General features: G+C 41.9%; 1 protein-coding gene across 3 annotated transcripts in view; it reads left to right on the top strand.

Annotated features, from left to right (window-relative positions):
• The first annotated feature begins 1,079 nt into the window (after nt 1-1,079).
• The window catches only part of LARS1 (leucyl-tRNA synthetase 1), a 54,462-nt gene continuing 29,279 nt past the window's right edge, over nt 1,080-26,262 (top strand). For all 3 annotated transcript variants that reach the window (XR_008445886.1, XM_054036758.1, XM_054036759.1), the window contains exons 1-14: nt 1,080-1,177; nt 5,286-5,404; nt 11,195-11,282; nt 12,785-12,865; nt 14,050-14,190; nt 15,681-15,842; nt 17,236-17,348; nt 17,795-17,858; nt 18,392-18,459; nt 20,830-21,055; nt 22,367-22,454; nt 22,555-22,631; nt 23,499-23,552; nt 24,562-24,702. Coding sequence is in view for 2 of the 3 variants with exons in the window: in XM_054036758.1 (XP_053892733.1) it covers nt 1,175-1,177; nt 5,286-5,404; nt 11,195-11,282; nt 12,785-12,865; nt 14,050-14,190; nt 15,681-15,842; nt 17,236-17,348; nt 17,795-17,858; nt 18,392-18,459; nt 20,830-21,055; nt 22,367-22,454; nt 22,555-22,631; nt 23,499-23,552; nt 24,562-24,702 (1,425 nt within the window). In the remaining variant the exon portion in view is untranslated. The remainder of the gene's footprint in view (nt 1,178-5,285; nt 5,405-11,194; nt 11,283-12,784; nt 12,866-14,049; nt 14,191-15,680; nt 15,843-17,235; nt 17,349-17,794; nt 17,859-18,391; nt 18,460-20,829; nt 21,056-22,366; nt 22,455-22,554; nt 22,632-23,498; nt 23,553-24,561; nt 24,703-26,262) is intronic.

The raw sequence follows: 26,262 nt of genomic DNA, 5'->3' as shown, positions 1-26,262 counted from the left end.
TCTAAGTACACTATATCCAATGGATCCAGGGCCAGCTCTGGCTTTTTTGCTGCCTGAGGCAAAAAAGCCTCCCGACGCCCCCCCGCTGGGAGCGCGGCAGGGGAGGGCGGTGAGCCCGGCCGCGGCCCCGCTGTCCCCGACCGGCCAGAGCGCCGGGGGAGGGTGGCCCCGCTCTTCCCGGCTGGCCTGAGCGCCAGGGGGAGGGCGGTGAGCCTGGCCGCGGCCCCGCTCTTCCCGGCCGGCCAGAGCGCTGGGGGGAGGGCGGCGAGCCTGTCCGCGGCCCCGCTCTCCCCGACCGGCCGGAGCGCCGGGGGGAGGGCGGCGAGCCCGCTGCGGCTCCTCTCTCCCCGGGTGAGCGCCGCCCCCCTCCAGGTGCCGCCCCAAGCACATGCTTGGAGGGCTGGTGCCTGGAGATGGCCCTGACTGGATCCCCCTTGTCCACGTGCTTGTTGACCCCCTCAAAGAATTCTAGTAGGTTGGTGAGGCATGATTTCCCTTTACAAAAACCATGTTGACTCTTTCCCAACAAATGATGTTCTTTTCTCAAGACTAAACAGGTCCAGTTTCTTTAACCTTTCCTCATAGGTCAGGTTTGCTAAACCCTTTTATCATTTTTGTTGCTCTACTTCTCCTCTGGCCTGTCTCCAATTTGTGGACATGTGCTGTCAGCTGCTCAGTCCCCAAGAGCAAGAGGCCCTTGGTGCAGACGCTGACCCCTCCACTGGGCTGGACACTAAATCCACTAAGCGAGACTCCCGGCTCAGGCAATCTCTCAAAATGGCCAAAATAAAGGCAAGGGGCAACAGTAACCCCAATCCTACCCCTTCTCCTAGCCCCAACGACTAAGGAGGAGAAACTTGATACTCTCCTATCTTTGAGGGTTGGTATAGCCCAATGATGAGCATGATGGGACTTGTAGTACCACTGCGAGGCTTCTGGGAGCTACACGTCGGCCAGCCATGCGCCCGGCGGCGCGGAGATTTCTGGGACCTGTAGTGTTCCAGCCCATCCTTCAGCATTAGACTAGCAGCGTGGAGAACTACATCTCCCGCGAGGCCTTGCGGTAGCGTTCTGGCCTTGCGCTTGGCGGAGTGTGCCTGGCAGCCGGTACAGCGTGGAGAAGGCTGCGGAGGCCAGCTGGGGAGTCGGGACTCCGGTCGCAAAGGATAGGATTATGGTGAGTATGGGGCTGTGTCCCGGGGGCACCCCGGACAGCTGGTGAGAGAGCGAGAGGTTGGGGGGGGGTGTGCATTGACCCACAGGGCGAGAGGCTGTGGCGGTGGGGGCTGTGCATTGTCCCACAGGGTGAGGGGCTGGGGGGACCAGGGGGCTGTGCATCGTCCCACAGGGCGAGAGGCTGGGGCTGTGGTGGTGGGGTCTGTGCATTGTCCCATAGGGTGAGGGGCTGGATCCATTTCCTGTCATGCCTTCTGTCAAAGGATCTCAAAACAATTTTCTACCATGGATTCACTGAACTTTACAATGCCTTGTGAAGCTGTTGTTCTCTCCCTTAGAAAAGGGGAAGCTGAGGCGCTGAAAGGTAAAGTGACTTGCCCAAGGTTACAGAATGGGATGGTAGCAGAGCTTGGGAAAGAACCTATGTTGACGCCAAGTGCTGTGCTTTAACTAGCATATGGCATGTATGGTCTTGCTCGACTTTGGCCTGTCAATATGGCACATGCACTTAAGGGGTTCTTCCTTTTTAGACTGTCCTGTCAGAGGATTTTTGTTTTACAGTGTAGTGACAATTATACCGTTGTGTTGAAACATACCCAAAGCTATCCAGGATTAGTCTTGTAAAATGCAGGACTGCTCCAGTGAAAATTGGCACTTTCCCTTGAAAGAACAGGCAAGTTTACTTAGACTTAAATTTGGGAATTATAAAATGTTTATAACAAAATTTTAAAAAAAGAACTTGGTTCATCTCTTCTCATTGTGTAAGGCAAGTGTTCTCAGCCTTTTTGTTTCTGAGGCCTTCTCTAACATGCTGTAAAAACTCCATGGCCCACATGTGCCATAATAACTGGTTTTCTGTGTATAAAAGTCAATGCTGGCATAAGGGGGTAGCAACCAGGGCAAATTGCCTGGGGCCCCATGCCATAGGGGCCCCTGCGAAGCTACATTGCTCAGGCTTTGGCGTCACCCCGGGTGGTGGGGATCAGGGTCCTGGGCTTCAGCCTCATTCGGTGGCGCTTCAGCTTTCTGCCCTGGGCTCCAGTGAGTGGCCCTGCTTGGTGGACCCCCTGAAACCAGCTCATGGCCCTGGACCTCTGGTTAAGAATCACTGGTGTAAGGTCCATACACTAATAAGATGTTTGGGATATCCCTGTCTATTGCACAGACAGTGGAAAAAATAGTGTTAAGAGATTATGAGTATCCATTTTAATCTCAAATATAGGGATAATTCTATATCAAGCATAGGAGAACAAGAAGATGTCAGTAGATGGGGTAGATTCGAAACATTTCATCAGGTTATGTAATGCCTTTTGTATGGTTTAGAGTCATTCTGTGCCTTTCAATGGCACCCTTTTATTTCAGAGGTCCCCAAACTGTGGGGTGCCCCCACTAGGGGGGGTGCAGAGGAATGTTCTGGGGGGATGGGTCAGCCCCCCACGAGGGCTTGGGGAGGGAGCGCTATCCAGCCCTGTTCCACCCCCAGCTCTCAGCCCCTTGCCTGGCCCTGCCCTAGCCTCAGCACCTGGCTGCAGCCCCGCCCCCAGCTTTAGCCCCTGGCCGCAGTTCAGGCCCTGGCCCCAGACCTGCCCCCAGCTGCAGCCCCCTTACCCCGTCTGCATTTCCCTCCCTCCTGGAAACCCCGGCCCAGCTCCTGGGGGGGGAGGGGCACCAACAAGGGTAAGAGGGGGTGTGACCCTGAAAAGTTTGGGGACCACTGCTTTATTTAAGTCTGTGCTCACAAGTGTATTGGGTAATTTACAGACAGGTAAAGGTAGACACAATCCAAACCACAAATTGCTTACAATCAAGTCCCTGTCCTGAAACCAGTTCCCCTTTAATCTTCTTCTTCAATGCTTTGCTGGTCGACCATAGAGATTGTTCGCCATTTGGTCTGTTCCTGTGTGGGACTGCAAGCACTTGATGGGCTGAAAGTCCAATGTTAGAAGTCACTCGATGCACCCTTATAATAGGGGGTCTGCCTCTGGGCCGCCTCCACCTCTCGGTGGGTGGAATTTTAGTTCAGATGTTCCCCTTGAATGGTCCCTTGGGATATGTGCTAACTGCTTATGCTAAACTATCTGTTCAACCTTGTATTTAACTGTGACACTGTGAGTACCTTTCTCAGACCTGAGGAAGAGCTCTGTGTAGCTTGAAAGCTTGTCTCTCTCACCAACAAAAGTTGAGCTAATAAAAGATATTACCTCACCCATCTTGTCTCTCTATATATACATCAAACTTTATGCATGTTAGTAGTCTGACTTCAATATTCATAATGTTGGAAAATACACAATGAGTGCTAGTAACAAACAATGAGTATACAGAATAGGGAGAAGGAATAAGATTATGTGGTTTCCTCACGTTATGTAGGTCTTAATGGTTCCAGTAGTTGTGTTTTGTGGGAAAGTATATGTATATGAATGCATTTTAAAAATGTATCAATGTTCGTTGCTTATAAAATAATGCAACTTAATTTATTAAAACCTTTTAGTCAAAGATCTTATACTTCACGTGCAATAATGCAAGCAGACTCTGCTCTCTTGCACTTGTAGGAAGTATTATTTCCATTTCCTGTAGGGGGAAAATTGAAGCACAGTTAAGTCTGGAGACTTGTCCAGCATTACACAGTGAGGTAGTGAGAGAAATAGGAATAGAGATGCATGACTTGTCATTCCTTGTTCTAACCGCTACTCATGCTACTTCCCACTAGATCCAAGCTGTTTGCCAATATCTAACTCATTACTTGACAACACAGTAACTGCCCAGGCATAGGCTGTAGCCATGATGTGCTTATAAGGCTTTCTTTGAGGCACATTTGCAAGGCCCTTTGTATGCTACTGTTGGCTACATCAAGCCTTCTGTCTTGGAAGAAGAGTATTAATTACTTTCTTTGAGATTTTTGGTCTTATCACATGATTAAATCTTAGGGCTACAGCCGTCTGTGGGTCAGTCCTCATCATAATATCAATGTCCTGAAGCTCGTTCAGGCACTATGGTGGCAGGGAACAGTGTGTTCAAGTATTGTCACTCCTTAAGGTGAGGTCAGAGCAATAGTGAAGAGCAGTAATATTTTAAATTCAATAGAAAACCAAAGTTAAGTTATAAGTATTGTGGTACAAAGCTGGTGAGATCAATCAGCAAGGGCTAATGCCTGTCTGTGGCATAAAGTGGAGGTCAAGTTCAATCAGTTTGGAAAGAACATTAGTGGTTTTGAATTAACTGTTACAATTTATTGTCCAAGTGGACCTTTTGTGCCAGTGCTTTCATGTTTTAGAATTCATGCTGGTGATAAAGCATGCAGTATAGCCTCTTGGTACTTTATCACTCCTGCAACAACGCTCTCTGCCAAAGACTATGTACTGAAAGCCTCGCCATTCTTTTAAAACTATGCAAAATAAACTAACCTGTATTTTTATTTTTAAACTTCCTAACTCCTTGGTCTTTAGGTGCACAAATTGAACCAAACCACTTATAGTTTGCTTTGTTTTTTCCCCTAATGTCAGGGATGGGAACTCTGTAATGCACAAGTCCATGGTAATTTAGTTGTGAAGGAAAGACAGATCATTTAGCAATAGGGCTCCAGGACAGGAGGCTTAATTTCAAGTGGCTTCCTAAAACTGACTTGGAGCTAATATGGAGGGAGCATGGTTTAGTTATCTGAGCACATGGGAGTGCGTTAGGAATTTAGGAGTTCTAACCTAATGTAAATTGCGCATCCCTATTTGCTATCAGGGAAACTGAGATAGAAAAGTTAATCGTACTTCATTTAGGTAGCGAGTGTATGAGAATTCATTAATTATAGTAGTGCTTTGTAGATATGCAGCATTATCTGAGTCCTAAACATTTTACAATATTCACTGAATTTTAACCAGATGACACTAGTTTTAACCTTAAAAAAAAAAATCTTAGGAGAATAGGAGACATATTAACATTTTGATAGATGGCAGAGTGCTCCAGTTTTGTGTACTCCAGAATGATGATTGGAAATCTGAGATACAGTTCTAATGTCCAATTACAAAATGAATGCAGAACTGTTCTGTGGTATAACGAGTGCAGAAATATGGTAAATGGTTGGCCAACTGGCTACATTTTTTTTCTCTTGTGTTGAATAGGAACGGAAAGGGACAGCAAAAGTGGACTTCCTGAAGAAAATTGAAAAAGAAATCCAGCGGAAGTGGGATGATGCGCGAGTGTTTGAGGTTAACGCATCTGATATTGGGAGCCGGACAAGGTAACACTTTTGTGTGGGGAGGGAAAGCTTCTAAATAGAGCTGGTTGGAATTTCTTTGATGGAAATTTTTTTTGGTCCAAAACTCCTCCCGCCCCCCATTTTTCAACCACTCTGTTTTTACATAATCCGAAATATTTTTCTGTTTCTACATTATGTGGGAATCCCCGTTGCGCTGACGCATGTATGTTGGCTGAAATACCAATGAGCTAAAAGAGATTTCTTCCATTTCCTTTGTAGCAGCAGGTGCTGCTGACAGTGAGTGAGGATGTTTCTGAGATCCCCTCTGTGACCAGATGATTTCCTATACTTTGTGGTCCTGGTAAAGATGTGTTGGTCTTAATATTTCAATATGGGGCAGTCTGCAGTTCCTGCAAATCAGATAATTGGTGACCCAAAAGGGGCAAACAATCTCTGAATGCTAAGAGAACTAGTGCAACAAACCATGTGTGGTTATTTTCCTTGTTCAGATTTCAGGAAGATACATGGGGCAGCTGCAATCCCCTATCTTTAATATTCATGATGTTATCCTCCCAAAAGGTCATGGATTTAAATCCAGAACTATTAATGTTTTTGAAAGTTTCAGACTGCAAAGGAAAGCTACAGGTCAGCACTCCATAGACAATTTTACAGTAATAAATCCTTTTATCTGGAATTCCACGGGGCACTATGGTAACAAACAATCATTCTATTCATAAATGGAATAAAAGCTGCTTTGCTAAATTAAGCTGTTTATACTTCTAGTTAGCATGCAGTTCTATTTATTTTGGGGTTTAAGGTCCTATGGCTTTAAACTCTTGGCACTATTTGTAAAAGTTAAAATAGGTGAAACTGGCTAGAACTACCCCAAAACAGAGAGTTTCCAAGTCACTGGTGCAGCTGCCCTCTGCAAACAGCTTGTCTTTGAATAGTCTAATTAGGAGTCAACCAAGTCACCAAATAGGGTATGTCTTACATTGTACTGAGCCTGAGCTCTTCTAGATCAGCAGGGGGAGCAAGTTATGAACGTGAGGGCCTCCTGCTGAGAGCTCTGCTGCCATTCCTGGATTCAGTCCTAGAAACTGACAGCAGGAACATCCCTATCAGTCTTAAATGCTACAATGAGATATAAGGTTTCATAGATTCACATTAATAGATTGTAAGGCCAGAATGAACCATTGTGATCATACAGTCTGACTTGCTGCATAACACAGGCCATATGACTTCCCTGAATTAATTCCTGTTTAAAAAATTCTAGTCTTGATTTGAAAATATTGAAAATGAACATTAACAGTCCAGAGAGTCTGTCAGCCAGCTCTCTTAAAACTTGAATGCAAGTTATCTGCACATGCTGATTTAAAAATCTCTAACTTTAACAGCTGCTGTTTAACATGCTCCTGAGTTATTGTTGGAATGGAAAGTGATATGACTACATCATCAGGCTTTTTTCCAAATACAGAACAGAAATATTTATTTGAATACTTTTGCTTTTTCTTCTTTATTGTTGACAATTCTGTCATTTCCATATGGTAATGGACCAATACCATTGTCCTTAATATAATTAGAAAAATTCCTTATTGTCCTTAATTCTGCTGACCATACATTTTTCATTGTGCCCTTCTGGTTCCCTTATTAAATTTATACAATGCCTAATTTCTAATCTATCTTAGTTGCTATCAGTGCTCCATTTCTTCCTTTTGTTATATGTTGTATTTTTATTTTTTTAAAGTTGTTTTCACTTCCCCTCTAAGCCAGATTGGTTTTTTAACCAGGGTAGCCTTATTTCTTGACTGTGGCTTCATGGGTACTCATTAAAATGTTCTTAAACAGTTCCCAATTATCATATATATATTGTGTTTAAATTGTTTCCCACAGCCAGTTTTGCTCGTAATTGTTTTCAGCTTTGTGAAACTGACTTTTTTAAAGCACCCAGTATATAAAATACTAGTTTGGCCTTTTATTCTGTTTGCACAGAAAAAATCAAGTCTTGATTGCTTGTACCTATGCAACCACTAATTTTTAGTTCTGTAATCAATTCCTCTTTATCTGCTAAGATGAGGTCTAATTATAGAATTCCCCCTGCTGAATGCAATATTTTTTGAGTTAGGTGAGAGACCACCTCCACGTTACCTTAGTCCCAAAATATTCAGAACTCTAAAGACTATAATTAGGATCCTACCAAATTTATGGTCCATTTTGGTCAATTTCATGGTCATAGGATTTTAAAAATTGTAAATTTCATGATTTCAGCTATTTAAATCTGAAATTTCATGGTGTTGTAAATGTAGGGGTCCTGACCCAAAAAGGAGTTTTGTGTGTGTGGGTGTCACACAAGGTTATTGTGGGGTGAGGGGTTGGGGTACTGCTACCCTTACTTCTGCACTGCTGCTGGTGGCGGCGCTGCCTTCAGAGCTGGGCAGCTGGAGAGCGGCGGCTGCTGGCCGGGAGCTCAGCTCTGAAGGCAGAAGCCACCGCCAGCAGCACCGCAGAAGTAAAGATGGCATAGTATGGTATTGGCACCCTTCTGAGCAGCTGCCTCAGTCAGCAGCTGCCACTCTCTGGCCGCCCATCTCTGAAGGCAGCATTGCAGAAGTAAGGGTGGTGTGGTATGGTATTGCCACCCTTACTTCTGTGCTGCTGCTGATGGGATGCTGCCTTCAGAGCTGGGTGCCTGGCTAACAGCTGCCGCTCTCTGGCCACCGCTCTCTGAAGGCAGCGCAGAAATAAGGGTGGCAATACTGCAACCCCCTTAAAATAACCTTGTGACCTCCACACAACTGCCTTTTGGGTCAGGACCCCCAATTTGAGAAACATTGGTTTCCCCCATGAAATCTGTTTAGTATAGGGTAAAAGCACAGAAAAGACCAGATTTTACAGGGGGAGACCAGATTTAACTGTCCATGACGTATTTTTCATGATTGTGAGTTTGGTAGGGCTCTAACTATAACCAACAATTTGAATTGTACCTATAAGCACTGGATGCATATCAGCAGAATATGTTTGTGCTTCTGGGAGGAACACCATTCTGTTGGCGAAAACAGGGTGGTCTGGAGATATTGAGTTGTATTTCCAGCTCCACTTCTGACTCAGGGTAGGATTTTCAAAAGTGCTTAAGTGACTTAGGAGCACAATTCCACTGAAAAGCAGTGGGGCTTATGCTCCTAAATTACTTAGGCAGTTGAGAGAAATCCTTGCTTTTATCTCTGTGTCTCAGTGTCACCATCTTTAAAAATGGAGATAAATACTCACATCACAGGGCTGCTGAGGCTTCAGTGTCTGAGGTGTTTTAAGATCCGCAGATGAAAAGCACCATAAACATGTAAGGTGTATTATACAATTTGATAGCTGAAATCAGCTGGGACTCTCTTACTAAGAGTCGCTAGTTTTTGAAGCTGGGTGGGATGGAAGCAGAATGTGCTTATGGGGGGAGATATGGGGTGTGTCCCTCAGGTCTAGAATCTGCTTTCCTGTCTGTCCATTGGTGCAAAAAAGCCTGTTAGCTGACTCTCAAATCTTGAAACATACCTTATCAGTTTATAATAGGCACCACTACTTTTACCTCTCCTAGTTCTTTAAATTTACTGTGAGAATCATGATGGCTCCCATCTGAATGATAGAGAATATTGTGATTGGATTAACATCCTTACTTTTGCTTGAATAAGGCGGCTTGAGTAGATTGTTCTCTTGTGGTTCTGAGGAGGGAGTCAGTTTTGTTGTCTTCCTGTTATTTGTTTAAATGTTTTCAAGTTATCATACACGTGCCCAGACAATGAGGAGGGTACAAATAAATACACTTTTAAAAACTGATAATATGACTCATAAGCTGGGTGGCTGCATTCTGCACGAGCTGAAGCTTCTGGGCCTGGGTGCTGGGGGTGCTGCCGCGCTCACTGGGTTGAAGTGGTTTCCATTATATACAGGGTTTAGAGTTTGGTTCAATGGCTCTCAGTATCCCCACTATAAAAATTGTTCCAGCACCCCTGCTTCTGGGTGGTCTTCAAGATCAGCCCTAAGCAACGACAGTTGTGGTAGTAGCTTGTCCTAGATATATGATAGGAAATAGCTGCTCTTCCAGGGCTTTTAGACTGTCCTTCCTTCAGAAAACTGCCTTAATGATGCTTTGTGTATTTACTCATTTAATGCATACAGCCATCAATGTAAGAATAACTACACTGGACAATCTGAGAACAGAAATCCATAGCTAATGAAGCTTGAGGGTAAGACTCTAAATAGCATTGTAGGCATTACATATTTATAATAATACATGTTCATATGCTGGGAGAGTGGAATGATAGGTGGAGGAGGATTGAAAGCAAGGCAGAGAGAGGATGTGGGGAGGTGAGCCTAGAATTTTCTAACGTTCCCAGGGCTTAGACATTATCTTGGTAGTTTTGACATTCCAATCTATAATTGTAGCAGTACATAGCACTTTAATGTTTGCACAGCATTTTGAATATACAAACAACCCAATGCTCGTGTGAAGTAGGTCAGTATTATCTTCATCATGCAGATGGGGAAACTGCCCTACAATGTCTTATTACGAAGTTCTCTGATTCATACAAAATCTTTGGGCTAGCAATAAGCTTGAAAAAGACAGTTGTCATGCACCAGTTCCAGATATCACCTTAGATGGTATTTGTCTTGATGATGTTAACTAATTTTGCTACCTTGGCTCTACTGTTACCAGCAATGTAGATCTAGATGCTGAGCTCACTAGTAGAATCAGCAAAGCAGCCAGGAACTTTGGTCTTTTGCAAGACAGAGCCTGGAACAATAATAAACTGTCAACTAAAGTGAAAATCCGTATTTATGAGAGAGATTTTTTATCTACTCTTCTATATGGCTCAAAAACACGGACAACTTATGCCACACATACCGAAAGACTAACCAGTTTTCATATCCGATGCTTGCGTAAAATTCTTCAAATAAGATGGCAAGACAGGGTGACAAATGTGGAAGTGTTAAATTGTGCTGATATGTCATTCCCTGGAATGTTGATTAGTAAGAAAAGACTCAGGTGGCGTGGACATGTCAAGTGAATGCTGGATTACGTGATCCTGAAGAGCATGTTGTACTTTGAAGCTCGCAAAGGGTCTGGAAAGAGAGGCAGACTGCTGCACAGATTTTGGAATGCTTGCAAAGATGATTTAGTATCCTTTGGAATCTCTGTGAATGATTGGAAAGGAGTGCAGAATGCCACTCTGGTTGGTGGAGTCAGTTTGTAGATGGAGTGGGGCATTGCGAGATGGCCTGGATCAAGCTTTGTGATGTCCGGCATCAGAGGAGGAAAGGATCTGTTGCTCTGATTCAGAGCATTGCTAGTGTGTGGGTGTGACAGGACTGTCACTTGTGCATTGGACTCGGCAGCCATCAAAGAACTCATCGGCTCATACACCATGCTCTGTAAAGAACATTGGTGTCATTGTTGCAGGTGGGGAATCTGAGGCATAGATAGGTTAAGTAAATGACTTATCCAAGGCTATGCATCAAGTCACTGGCAGAATCAGGATTAGAACTCAAGTGTTTCTTGGTTCTTAGTCCACTGGAAGATGCTTCATCTAGTTACCACCTATCTTGTTAGAACAGTATTCAGTTTATTTATGAAGACATTTTGCTTATAACCAAATAGATGTTGTTGCTGGGGACACTTACGTTATCGTAGTTGTGGATCTACGGTAGCTAAACCGTTTATTTAAGCCTGTTTGTTTAATAGATTCATTCATTTAAAATAGGTGGTGCTAGTCTCTTATTCTGAAATTCACTTTAAAAGCTAGTTATGGTGGCCTTTTAAACATCTTTTTAATCCTTCCTCAGTAAAGGGAAGTACTTCGTCACCTTTCCATACCCATATATGAATGGTCGCCTTCACCTGGGACACACGTTTTCTTTATCTAAATGTGAGGTAAGAATTTTTCTTTCCTAATAGCTTTTTATTTTAATGCCTCCTCAGAGCAAATGTTGTTGAGCCACCAGAGTGCTTCACTTATTATTCTCTTGTCTTAGTAATAACAAAGACTTAAGATGCCAAGTTTTCTGTTTTCTCTACATTTTAATGTCTCTGTCCTTACATAAGTAAGTAATCCAGTAAGTAAAAAGTAAAATGTTTCTAATCCCAGCAGATTGTGAGATGTTGGACCTTAAAGCCAGATCATTCTGATTATCCTGTCTTGTATTCTTTGTACTCCCATTTCAAATTCGTCATGATTTTAACAGCTGCTTTCTCGCATGAGTTAGAAGATTAAGGTCTGAGATTTCCAAAGAAACCTCAACACATCTTTCTTTTGTGCAAGCTCTAACACCCACGTCCAAGTGTTTTTAAATCCTAACAGCTGCGCATGCACAAAATCCGCCATCTGTGTGCATATGTGTTTGTGCACACACTTGTTCGTATCCAAAAGTAGACTATTTTCTGAAATTCTACCACTAGAGAGACGGTATAAAGCAGTGATTTCTAGTTATACTGGTTTTCATAGTATTGTCTGCTGAAATCATACTGGATTTGAAGCGTGGATGGCATAAGAGAGTCGCCATAATCACAACTGAAATATTTTTTCAAGGTGCAATGTTTGTGACTTGCTGGGCTAGAGAAGAATGATACATAATATGGGAAAGATGAGAATTCCAACTTTCCTAATGGGGCACAACATGAATTCTATCCCTGAAGTTCAGAGATATCACATCTTAACTACCATTTGATCCTTCAGTTTAGCAGTGTCTTTTTGGCACTCATACAGGCTGAACAGACCATATGATCATTCATTAATGTATTATTCATTGTTATCTACTTGACACTGTTTTTTCCTCTTTGTTGATCTGTGCCAATTGAACAGGAACATTATAAGGCGAACTGCTATTCCCTTTCCTTTCTTAATATAAATATTTGTGAAGAAGAGTATTAGTCTAGATCATTAGAATAATTTTATAGAATTTCACTGCTTATTTAGTGAAAGTACAATGGGTGTTATACTTAAGTTCATGCTCACCTTCCTAATGTACCGTGTCTTGGAGTGAACAGTTTATATAAAATTATGATACTGCTGTGCACTCTTTTCATCCATGGAAACTCAGTGCTTTACAAACAGTCAGTCAAGTCTTGTGGGATCTGTCATATAGGTAAATATTGATTTCGCTTTTCAGATGGGGCACCTGAGATAGACTGAATGAATCGCTCAAGGTTTCACAGCAAGTCAATGGCAGAACTGGGAATATAGTCCTGATTTCCATTCCTTCGCTCAGATCATTAGACAGTATTCACTGCTTTGTGTATTTTTAGTAATTTTGACTGCAAAATGAATCTGAGTCAGAGATTAAGGACTTAATGTGTCAAGTCACCTGTTATAGCTTTTTGCAGTTATTGCTTCATATTTCTGATGGATGCCTTTTTTTTTTTTAAACTTTCTGTAGTTTGCAGTTGGGTATCAAAGGCTAAAAGGAAAGACTTGCCTGTTCCCATTTGGCCTGCATTGTACTGGCATGCCTATTAAGGTAAGACTGCTCTGAGTTACTAAGGTCTCTTCAGCATAGTTCTGTATTTAAGTGAAGTTTTCAGTTAGGTCTACACTGCATATTCAAAGTATTGATTGAACTGACTGAAGAATGCATAGATGCAGTTTGAACTGAAACCCGTCAATTTTTAGGATTTTTACAGTGTGAAAGCATGGCTGAATTTGAATTGAAAAGTATCGCCTGTGGGCACTTCTGGAAGTTAACACCCTGGTCTCAAACCAAATCTATGTTTAGATCATATTTACATCCTTTCCACACCCACACTGATGTGTGGTATCCCCTGTCATAATAGGTACAGACAGAATCCACAGTACTTGGATTTGGACAATTCCTAGGATGAGGATGGTATTTTAGATTATAGTGGATAGGATTAGATCCTTGCCATGGTAATTCTAGCTGACATGCATAGGATGGAATTGATTGCTATGTTATTCTCCAGTGCATGCAGCCAGGGAGCTGGTGGGGTACATCTCTGCTCTGATGCCTTATATATTTATTAATTAATAAATATATATTGCAATAGGCCCTAAAGGCCACAACCAGGTTTATTATGTGCAAACACCTAATGAATGACTTACTACAAAGATCTTACAATCTGAGTCATTTGGGTGTATCCAATGTTATCCGTGCACGAGGGCCTTTTAATAATCTATTTTCATGTTCTAAAGTTACTTCATAGCTGCAAAACTTACAAGCAAATTATGTCTTTGTTCCTGCGTAGCCAACATTGCTTATGCACCTAGGACTATGATAAAATTGAGCAGTGACTAATAATATTTTTTATTGATTAATGGCTAATAAGCTGTCCTGATTATAACTGAGGCTTGATAATTGCTTTCCTATTTCCATCACTAATTAAAATATGAAGTGGAGGAGAATTTTTTCAATTCCTAGCCAGTGGTCAAAGATGGACAGGTTAGTAGTGAATTAGGGGGAATTAGTGAACTACAAGCCAGGACACTTGCAACTTATCATGAGTCTCCAGAAGTGGTTTAAATTGCTCTAGTGGAAAGGCAGATCAAAAGCTGAGTCCTGAGATAAAGAACATTATAAATATAGTCTTTCAAGTACATAAATAATTGATATAAAAATCAGTCATTGATAATTGTTCCAGCCTTAGCCACTGAGCAGTTCTGATAGGTTACCAATGACTTTTTATTTAGGCATGTGCAGATAAGCTGAAAAGAGAAATGGAATTATATGGCTGCCCACCTGAGTTCCCTGATGAGGAGGAGGAAGAGGAGGAAATGGCTGCTAGAAGAGAGGAGGAAGTGGTCATCAGAGACAAGGCAAAAGGCAAAAAGGTAAAGTTTTGTATCAAACCTTTCTGAAAGTATTTGTATAAATACATATGAGCACATGGCATATATACCTATGCACGTGAAATGTAAACATGGAGATTTTTAGTGTACATTTGTTAAAGCTATTTTTTCACTTTAATGTAGTGCTTTAATGTTGGCTTTGAAAAGATGCTTTAATTACATGGTCTTCAGAATCTCATTTTAAAGCATAAAAGCTTTCTAATGATGAGCTTTCTTAGACTCTTCAATAGTCTGAGGGAAATGGAGTCTGCCCCCTTGCTTGGCATGTTGAAAAGGACACTGGACAAAGCACTTGAAAACATACTGAAGGAAACAATCCTGCTCTGTCAGTGTGATGGATTAGATGACCTAATTGGTAGTTCCATCTCCAGATTTTCTCGTGACTCTCTGGGCTAAATTGAGAGTCAAACCCTGGCTAGACGTATCCAGTATAACCATATTCAAAAGAGTGGTTATCAAACAAACTATTAAGGAGATTTATGAATTTGGGAAGATGCAAGAAATATTAGGGCTAGGGAAAACTTAAATTTTGGGGGGGTTAAGTCTTGTTCCACACAGATTAAGTTATGGTTTGTTAAATAATTTGTGAGCAAAGGATTTTGGACACAGTCTGTTCTCTCCATGTGCGTATATGTGTGAAAAACAGATCTTGCATAAGGCGTTGTCTACACTGGCAACTGAACGACAAAACTTTTTTTTTTTGAAAAAAAGTTTCAGAGGTGTTAAAAAACCACACCCGCGAAAGACAAAAGTTCTCTCTGCGAAAAGGGCTGGTGTGAACAATGCTTTGTCGGCAGGAGCGCTCTCCTGCCAGCAAAGCTACCGCTGCTCGTTGGGGGTGGATGTTTTTTGTCGGTGGGAGAACTCTCTCCTTTCTCAAACATCATCTACACTGCGTGCCTTTTAGTGGCACGGCTGTAGTGGCACAACCATTTCGCTAGAAGGTGCGTAGTGTAGACAACGCCTAATTTGGCCTGTGGCAAGTGAATATTTTGTTTTGTTTCTCCACAATCTTCAATCTTAATTTCCAGCTATTTGTCCCTAGCATGTGCAAGCAAAATAGGAGCAGAAGAGATTATCAATCAATCAGAAGGATCTAGAGCAGAGCTACTTAACCTTTTCCTGCAAACGTATTTTTACTAGACCAAGACCTCGCCTGTACCAGGCAGTGCTTGCTAACTGCCCCACAGCATGCCCTGATCTCTGAAAGTATTAGGACTGATCTGAACTTCATTCTCATGGCTGCAGCCTGTTAGAGTAGACACATGTGAATGTGAGGCAGACGGTGAGTATATACCAGCACCCATCGCAGTGTATCCTCATTAAATCACAGAAAGGCAGCCAAAATAGCAGTACTAGTATGCATCTCAATGATTGGAAGGTGTTATGTTAGGATTGAATGATTCCCTGCAGGAGAAGAAACAGTGAGACATGCTTGGATGTTCTTTTGTTCATTATACTTGTCTTTTTAGAGTAAAGCTGCTGCCAAGACGGGCTCTTCCAAGTACCAGTGGGGGATCATGAAGTCTTTGGGTCTCTGTGATGAAGAAATAGTGAAGTTTTCAGAGGCTGAGCATTGGCTTGATTACTTCCCACCCCTTGCTCTCCAGGACCTAAAGAGCATGGGGCTGAAGGTACACGTTTAAAATCTAAAATGCTGTTACAAACATGAATTCTCTAACTGATTTTACTAAATTAATGTTGAGCTCTCTTCTCCCCTTGATGTGTTTGCCTAACATTAGTGGCAGTGCAGTAAGTATTGGAACACCCAAAGTGCTATAAAGCATTAATTAAGCTTCACAATATCCTTGTATGATCAGTAAGTATTATCTCAGTTTTACAGCTAATGCACAAAGATTACCTGAAACACTGAAGCTCATATAGCAAGACAGGAATAGAACCCACTGTGTATTGCCCCAGAAGATATGTCAAATGCCAAATTATCCCTGCAGTTACTTCCACATCACACAGGAAACTCTCAATGCCAAATGGCTTTCTAGTGATGGAATTCCTTCATTTTTAGGACCCTGGCTTACAAGTGACTTGATGGTGGCGCAAGTAATTGATAGTTTTTTTTCTGCTATCCACAACTTCCCGCTGCATCAGATCCTGCCCTGGTGGTTGATAGCCAAAAGTTGTTGCTGTCTCACGTCTGTGCATTGATTTGTTATTAATACTACTGTGGTTCCTTTGGGCAGTCTCTGTAGAAAATCCAAGGACTGAATGTATATTGAAGACAGAGCTGCCTCAACAACCCTCGAGGGAGTCTCTTCCACGTTACAGTTGACTCGCTGTTTTTCTAACTGGTTGGGAAACTTTCACTTTGTTACTCGTGCCTGCACCTGTTCTGTGGATAGAGAGGATGTCAGATTTTTAGTTCTTTTAATCCGGCCCTTTTCACCATCAAAAAACTTATTTAAATACAGAGAAATAACTGAGGGGAGTCTATTCATTTATTTATTTTAAAAAATGCCATCTCCCTGAGCTTCAGTGATGGACGTTTGCTTGTCCATAAAGGGGTGTGTGTGTGTGTGTGTACACGATGTGATTTTTTTTTTATATAATCATACCTTACTTTTTTTTTGAAGATTTGGGGGTGAAAGGTGCTACAGATCATTTACATGCAATGCCATTTACAGGCAGCCCCCTCTAGGGTGTAGCATAGCCTCCAGGTAGATAACATGCAAAACACATGCAGAGGAGAAAGAATCCATAAAGGACATCAGAGAAATATGTCCCCACCACCCTGGTCTTACAAAAAGTGCCATGGAGCAAACTGAAGACAGAATCCAGGCTTTTGAAGGTCTTTTCTGAAAGACCCACATGCAATCAACTGCATAGACTTTATATATACATACAAGTGTCAAACAATCAAAGGTTGTTGTTTTTTTAATTTCATGGAGCAGATACCTTGTAGGGTTTGAATAAGCATAGCAAATGAGTGAGATGAAACAAGTGTTCTGTGTGTGAATGTTCACAGAAATCTTTGGCTGGATTTGCTTACCTGTTACTTGCATATCTTTCCAGGTGGATTGGAGGCGTTCTTTCATTACCACTGATGTTAACCCTTATTACGACTCATTTGTACAGTGGCAATTTTTAACACTGAAGGAAAGAAATAAAATTAAATTTGGGAAACGGTAAATATGCTCTCTTTAATTTACTAAGTCTGTACTATTAAGAACCTAGCAAAAAATGTAAATTTCCCCCCATGCACTGCTTTACAAAGTTGGGTATAATATTATGTGTCTCTGTGACTTAGTTATAATCATTCTGTAATTTATACAGACTCACCCCAGCAAGCCCTCTGAATGCAGATGTTCCACCGAAGTTAGTGGGGCTACTATGCTCAGCCAGCTGTCCAATTTGGTCCTTAGGCTTCAGGGGTGAGGTTTTTAAAAGCTTTCAATATTTACCTACCTTTGCTTCCATTGATATCTCATTGACATTAATGGTAGCAGAGTTAGCAAATTGAGTGTTATTGAAAATCCCACCCAAAGTTCTTTGTGCCAGGGACCTTCTCCTCCTCCTTGTCTGTAGATTGGCCTGCATACCCCTTAATGAAATAATTTACTGTGTCTCCTAGGTATACAATTTATTCTCCAAAAGATGGACAACCTTGCATGGATCATGACAGACAAACTGGAGAGGTATTGTATTTTATTTGACACAGGTTCTTTGTACATTGTATGTATCTTTTAAATAATGAAGACGTATGCTCTATGCTGAAAATAAGTCAATATGAAAATATATTTAATAATCTGATCTCAAGCTAGTCATACGTGGGAAGCTTGGATGTCTCTAGAAAAATAATAATTGTTGTGACACATGCAATAGATAGTGTTAACTTTAGCCAGTTTTCTCTGAGTGATAATCTGGCAGTTGATGTCCTGACTTTCACAAGAGCATGATTCAATGCCCCCTGAAGTCCAATTCATTTACTTTAGTAGTGTAATATAATAGCCTAGATGAGTAAGGTGTTTAATCAGTTTGAATAAATAGGACTCTGTCCTGCAGTCTGTATGCTGCTAAGCTCCCATTGATATCAGTGGACTCCAATATAAGATCCTGAAATAGTATTTGAATTGTGCTACTACAAAATGTAGAATTGATTTTTGGGAAATGGTACTTTTGCTGCATGAGTGGACTTTTATATTTACTGGTCTGTTTGTGTGACTCTTAGGGTGTTGGACCTCAAGAATATACGTTAATAAAAATGAAGGTGGTAGAGCCTTACCCTGCAAAGCTAAGGTATGTCTCATAGATTCATGGATTTTCTGGCCAGAAGGAACCATTAGATCATCTAGTGTTACCTCCTGTATAACATAAACCACAGAATTTCAACCATTACCTCTGCATTGAGCCTAATACCTTTATTTGACTAAAACATATCTTCCTGAAAGCCATCAAGTCTCCTTTATAAATGTATTTAAGAGGGATCCAGTCTCCTTAATTAAAAAACAAAAAATTGGCCAGGAAAACCTTTAAATTCACCTGGATTTTTTCTCTCTTGTAATTATAATATTTAAAATGCACTTCCCATAGACTCAAATTTTAAGGCCAGTGGGGACCATTGTGATCATCTAGTTTGACTTCCTGCAAATCACAGGCCACAGACCCTCATCCACCCACTCCTATAATAGACCCCACAACCTCTGGCTGACTTATTGGAGTTGTCAAATCATAATTTAAAGAATTCAAGTTACAGAGAATCCACCATTTACTCTAGTTTAAACGAGCAAGTGATCTGTGCCCCATGCTGCAGAGGAAGTGAAAACCCACCAGGGTTTCTGCCAATCTGACCTGGGGGAAAATTCCTTCCTGACCCCACATATTGCAGTCAGTTAAACCCTGAGCATGTTGGCAAGACCCACCAATTAGACCCCTGGGAAAGAATTCTCTAACTCAGTGCCCTGATCATCTAGTATGTCATCTCTGGCTGTTGTGTATATTCGCTACTAGCAGTCACAGATTGCATACAATGGCATGTGCACCATCATACTTATCCCCTCAATAAAGTTATCAAGCTCAGTCTTAAATCAAGTTAGGTTTTTTGCCCCCATTGCTAGTCTGTTCCAGAACTTCACTTCTCTGATGGTTAGAAACCTTCGTCTAATTTCAAGCCTAAACTTGTTGATGGCCAGTTTATATCTATTTGTTCTTATGTCAACATTGACGCTTAACTTCTTTCCCTCTCTAGTGTTTATTTAAGTTATCCCTCTGATGTATTTATAGAGAGCAATCGTATCTCCCCTCAATATTCGTTTGGTTAGGCTAAACAAGCAAAGTTCTTTGTCTCCTCTCATAAGGTAGGTTTTCCATTCCTCTGATCATCCCAGTAACCCTTCTCTGCACCTTTTCCAGTTTAAATTAATCTTTCTTAAACATGAGACCAGAACTGCACACAGTATTCCGGATGAGGTCTCACCAATGCCTTGTATAATGGCAATCTCTATCTCTACTGGAAATATCTTGCCTGATGCATCCTAGGATTGCATTAGCCTTTTTCATGGTTGCATCATATTGGCGTCTCATGCTCATGCTATGATCAACTGATACACCTTTCTCCTTCTCTGTCACTTCCAACTGATAAGCTTATAGCAAAACATTTTTGTAGTTAGTCCCAAAGTGCATGATCTTGCACTTTGCACTATAAAATTTCATCCCATTTCTATGACTTCAGTTTTCAAGATCCTCCAGCTCTTGTGAGATAGTTCAGTTCTACTCCCAACTTTGTGTCATCTGCAAATTTTATTAGCACACTCCCACTTCTTATGCCTGCGTCATGAATGAAAATGTTAAATAAGATTGGTCCCAAGACCGATCCCTGAGAAACTCCACTAGTAACTTCCCTCTTGCCTAATGGGTCACCTTTCAGTATGACCTGTTGTAGTCTCCCCTTTATCCATCTTTTAATTCTCACATTAATCCCCATCTTCTCCAATTTAACTAATAATTTCCCAGGTAGAACTGTATCAGATGTCTTACTGAAATCCAGGTAGATTAGATCTACTGCATTTCCTTTGTCTAAAAAATCAGTTATTTTCTCAGAGATCAGATTGGTCTGGCACGATCTACTTTTTGTAAAACTATGTTGTATTTTATCCCAATTACCATTTACCTCTGTCCTTAACTACTTTCTCTTTCAAAATTTGTTTTCATACGTGACAGAATGTCTCCCTGTGTGTGCTCAGTTTCACATCTAGTGACTTAATTGACAGTTTACTGCTCTTTATTCCTCTTGGCCAATAGTGACCTTTACTGGGAAGAGAAAAGTGCTTTGGCTAAGATTTTTCAAAAGTGATGACTGGAGACTCCTTAAAGGGGCCCGATTTTCAGAAAGTGCTGAACATCCATCACTTGAAAATCGGGCTCCTTTAAAGTGTCTCAAGTTGGGCACCCAACTTGTGAAAGACTTGTTTGCTGTCTTGAGACAGTGTATTCATGAATCTAAATAAAGACTCACTAAATTCTACAGTATTAGATTAAGTGAAAAAGCCTAATAGACCATCCTGATTCATCCCTTACAGAACTTTCCTTAGGGCTAGGTTTAGCTTGTGAGTAATTAGACTGTGTAATAATCCGAGTTTTCTTATTTTAATGTGCCCTATCTTATTTTAGTGGCCTTAAAGGAAAAAATATCTTCTTGGTGGCAGCTACTCTCAGACCAGAGACCATGTTTGGACAGACTAACTGTTGGGTTCGCCCAGATATGAAGTACATTGGCTTTGAGACTGTGACTGGGGATATTTTTATCTGCACCCAAAGAGCTGCCAGGAACATGTCCTACCAGGGCTTTACAAAAGATAACGGAGTGGTACCTGTCGTCAAGGAGCTGATGGGAGAGGTGAGCATCTTGCAGCTTATAGGCCAAGTTATGGACTCCTGCAGGAGTTGTGCTTTGCCTATTTATGGCATCCAAACTTGATGACACTTTAATCTATATTGGTAGCTTTTTGGTGAGTGTTAAGTGGCCAAATAAAGAATGGGGAGGAGATTACCAGACTAGTGCAGATGTTTAATCTATGGACAAATGTGTTAATGTTGCCACAATCTTAATTGAGAACTAATGGCACAAGTAATGTGTGTTGCAGTATGTAAAGCAGTGACTCGTTATTTTTACTACAAAGAATGGAGGGGAAATAATAGTTAGTTAGAATGAGTTAAATGAGTCCAGGACCATTCTCTACTGAAATACCCAGTTCACCCTGGGTGAGAATAGCTACTTCCTTTGACTGCTCCCTGTCTTTAATGCTTTCGAATGCTTGGGCCAGGTGTTCAGCATATTTAGCTTCTCAAACATTGAATAAAAATGCTGACCCAATGGCATTTATTCAACATAACAATGCAATATGGGGTGTGCCATTCTACATCACTGTCTAACTAGAATGCCACCTGCTAAAACTTGATGCACTGGATCTCCTAACAATGTCCTTTGTGTTACTAAGTCACATGAAGGACAGAAAGTGCAATATTCTATTCCGTCTTGTTAAAGATAGAATCCATATAAATTGGAGTTGGGGAAGACTGCTAGGACACCTACTCCAACCCTTTGTCAATGCATGAGTGGTCCTCACAATATGAGTGCTTTTCCAGTCCTTCATTCAATTTAGCTATACATTTCCCAGTTCCTTCCTCCATTTTCTTTGGGAGACTATTTTTCAGTCTAATAGTCCTCTGGAAGTTTTTCCTGATATTTGGCCTTTAACCCTCTTTCACCTAAATGTACCACACTAAACCATTCCATTCTCTCCTTGCTGTTTACACTTTTCAGTTATTTGGAGACAGTCTCTCCCCACTCAACCATCCCTTTATCAAAATTCTTCTGTGTCTGGAAAACGGGTATAATCCTCTGTACTGTTCTCCAATTCTAATAATTTGCGCTTCTCTGAATTCCTTCCACAATCTGGTACTTCGTTTCCTAGTAATGAATAAAACAGTCCATTATACTGTCCCACAAAGCGATATGCACGGTATCTAGTAACTTTGCAGAAGAAGGGCTTCTGCAGTTTGAATTGTGTCATGGCCTTTTAATTTATTTATCTATTTGCACTATGTGGGGAAGATCAGCTGGGTTTAAAGGAACATCAGCTCAGCAGGGTCCTGCTGAGCCAGGCCAAGACAGTGCTCCTTGTTCTAATATTCCTCTCTTGCACAGGAGATTCTTGGAGCTGCACTCTCTGCCCCTTTAACTTCCTACAAAGTTATCTATGCTCTTCCTATGCTCACAATTAAGGAAGATAAAGGTAAGATAAAAGTAATTTTCTTGCATGAGCCTGTTCATTACATCCCATGTTTCATAGTATATATTAATTGATTTTTGTTACCTGATTGATTTTTTGCAAGGCACTGGAGTGGTCACAAGTGTCCCATCTGATGCTCCTGATGACATTGCAGCCCTGAGAGATTTGAAGAAAAAACAGGTCAGCCTCTCATTCAGATCTGTATTGCTCACAGTTCAAGTGTTCTGAGTGACAAAAACAAGTACATTGATAAATAAAACGGGGACCTTTTTTTTTTAATTGAGGAAACTTCCATGAGTGGCCTCTAAACTTATGTGCAAACTAAGTGTACGGTGTTGCAGACTCTAGTTTGGAATCCACTTGTAAATAATATTTAAAAAAAAACTGATCTTCAGTATATTTTCGTGCAGACTTTGGAAATGATTTTGTACCAGAATCTTATCACTTTTATATTATATAGGTGAGGTTGACAAGACTATTAAGATGGAAATTAGTACCGGGTGTGAGAGGGATTTCTCTGGTGTGGTCACTTGTCCTTTGGTTACTAGGCTGAGACCACTGTACTCATTTCACATAAGCCAAGTAGCAGCCGTTTGATTATATAGTACCAAAAGCATGATAGGTGTTTCAAAAATATGTGAAACTGGTCCCTGCCCTGAAGAGTCTAGACATACATTTTCTAGGTAGTGTGGTACCTGAGCACCTAACAAATGCTAATGTATTTATCCTCACAACACCCCGGGCGGTACAGAAGTAGTATTTTCCCCATTTTATAACTGGGAAGATTGAGCCACTTAGGGATTAATGAGTTGCCTGAGACCAACTGGAAATCGATGGCAAAATTGGGGGACTGAACCCAGATTTCTTAATTCCCAAGGAGTGGTGGGCAAATAGGGTTGACAGCATGTCTGAGAGCATGATATATTGTTCATTCAGCAGGACATTCTTTTTTTTTAAGGAATTACACATAATGAAAAAATAAGTTAATAAAACAGAGGGATTTTTTTTTTAGTGTGCTTTTTTGTTTTGTTTTAACATCTTCTGTAGGCACTAAGAGTGAAGTATGGAATTAAAGATGAAATGGTCCTGCCTTTTGAACCGGTGAGTGCAGCTAAGTGTGTGTCTCAAATACACATGGCTATTTTTACTTGGATTAGGAGCTTGCATACCTTTCAGAAATTTTGGTTTTAAAATCCTTTATTAGCCAAAAGATCTTGAAGCATCAGAAGAACTTGCCCTCATAGTTGTGAAACTGCAGTTGTTAGACTGTGGCCTTGAAGGAGCAAAGCTCCATTACTTCGAATTTTTTTTACACAAAATACTATTTTTGTAGCAAGTGCTACTTTGAGGCTGCAGTTTAGAGTTTGAGTCTCTCTTTGTGGATGAAAACTTTCTGTGATCATCTTGATTTAATGGAGAGTATATTATCTGCTCCATGCAAAGTTCTATATCTGTGTCACTTCTGTTACTGCTAATGGAATTTATGGGGATTCAGCCATTTATGTCATTTTGAGAGTATAGGTTACAGCCAAATACATCTCAGATTTTCTGCATTGCTCCTGCTCTCCTCTCAGTTAGCTGCTCAGCACTCCTTGTCTGTCTCCTGCGCAGGGGAAAAAATTGGGTTATTGCTTGCAGACGTGCAATCAGGAGTCACTCTGGGGAGTGCCAGAAATTCCTGATGAGCTTAGTGGCATTGTGTTGAATTTTTGTAAAATTCCACCAAATTTGATTAACAGTAAATTCTGGAAAGCAGCACATTATGTATAAAACAGCAGGAATTCAAAGACTGCTGTAACTTTGACAGCTGCTTTTAATAGGTGTTTTCTCTATAATATCACTTGTTCTGTGCAAATCATACAAGTATAACGCTCATGAATTTTCACAATTGGTAGCTATATGCCTTTCTTCCTCCCCTCCAAATCTCTGGTTTCAATTCCCATGTTGGTTGTTGGATTGTGAACATGGAAGAAAAATGCACTTGGCTCTGCATTTTCTTCGGAGTACAATTTCCACTGAAGGCTGTGAAATTCAAGAGACAATTCCCTGTGGGACTGTGTTGCGATCACACAATTTGAAACAAATCCTGACAATACTATGATATTCCCAGGTGCCCATCATCGAAATCCCAGGCTATGGCAACCTTTCTGCTCCATTGGTCTGTGACGAGTTGAAAATCCAGAGCCAGAATGACAAAGAGAAACTTACAGAGGCTAAGGAGAGAGTGTACCTGAAAGGATTTTATGAGGGAGTAAGTAACTAGGCTTCCCTAGGTGTGTTGTGAAAACTGTTTTTTTCTTTTTTTTTTTTTAATACTGAAGTTGAGAAACATTTGAAAGGAGGCAGATCGGGGGTGGCCAACGTGTGGTTCCAAAGCCACATGCGGCTCTTCAGGAGTTAATATGCGGCTCCTTGTATAGGCACCGACTCTGGGGCTGGAGCTGCAGGTGCCAACTTTCCAATGTGCCGGGGGTTGCTCACTGCTCAACCCCTGGCTCTGCCACAGGCCCTGCCCCCACTCCACCCCTTCCCACCCCCTCCCCTGAGCCTGCTGTACTCTCGCTTCTCTCCCCTCCCACGCGCCCTCCCCCCCCCAGCCTCCTGCGCGCCATGAAACAGCTGTAACGGAGTGCGGGGGAGTCAGGGCCCTGCACCCCTCCCTCTTCCTGAGATTCACCGTGACTCTCAGCCAGCCAGTAAAACAGAAGGTTTATTAGATGACAGGAACACAGTCCCAAGCAGAGCGTGTAGGTACAGCCAGAACCCCTCAATCAAGTCCTTCTGGGGGGTGTAGGGAGCTTAGACTCCAGCTTGGGGTTCCCTGCGTTGCACCACCCAGCCCACACTGAAAACAAAAACTCCTCCAGCAGCTCTCTCCCCCCTCCCCTCTGCTCCTCCTCTCCTTTGTTCAGTCTCCCGCCAGAAGGTGTTACTTCTCCCAACCCCCCTCCTGGCTCAGGTTACAGCTCAGGTAGCTTCCTTCCCATCCCCAATGTAATTCCCCTGCAACATTCCCAGGTCAAATCCCCCTGCTCCGTCACAACAGCTGATTGGGAGGTGCGGGGAGGGAGGAGGAGGTGCTGATCTGCGGAGCTGCCGGTGGGGCGGGCGGGAGGCGCTGGGAGTGGGGCGGGGGGGAGGCAGGAGCTGATGGGGGGCTGCTAACATATTACTGTGGCTCTTTGGCAATGTACATTGGTAAATTCTGGCTCCTTCTCAGGCTCATGTTGGCCACCCTTGTAATAGATTAATAAATTGGGAAGGTGAAGGTGTATGGATTTTTTGGGGGACGAGGGTCGGGTCCTATGGGATTTTTTCATGGCCCACATTCTAAGGAACTTCCCCTTAAGTGAGCCTCTGTATGTGCTATGGGGATAGTGTAGAATCCCAGTTGAGAGGTTGGAGGTGTGTCTGTCTCAAGATGAGGCCCACGGTATGGCCACTGGATGCACCTTTCTCAGGAAACAGTCAACATCATTCCAAACCTTGACTTGAAGAGGCTGGTAGAAAATGACAGAAGGGTGGTTCTTCCTCATTTCTGCTCATTCAGTGGGCTTCTGTCACAGTGCCCTAAGCCTCAGCCCATCTAAATTATTTGGAATTCTAAGACTAATTTCCTGTGTGGCAGGACTGTGCATGTCCAGCTAGCCCTCCTGGTTTGAATGTGCATAAGTAAAACATATAATGTATAAATATATATGTGGGAGTTAAGGGAGATCTTTTTTTTTTCTTTTAAAGGCAGATTTTCAGCATCTAATTTTTAAGGTACATCAAAGGTCACAATACCAGTATTTCTTGTAGCTCAAAAGAA

Source organism: Malaclemys terrapin, chromosome 8 (genome assembly GCF_027887155.1).
Source record: "Malaclemys terrapin pileata isolate rMalTer1 chromosome 8, rMalTer1.hap1, whole genome shotgun sequence".
In the NCBI taxonomy this organism is placed as follows: Eukaryota; Metazoa; Chordata; order Testudines; family Emydidae; genus Malaclemys; species Malaclemys terrapin.
This window is presented reverse-complemented; position numbering and strand designations above follow the sequence as displayed.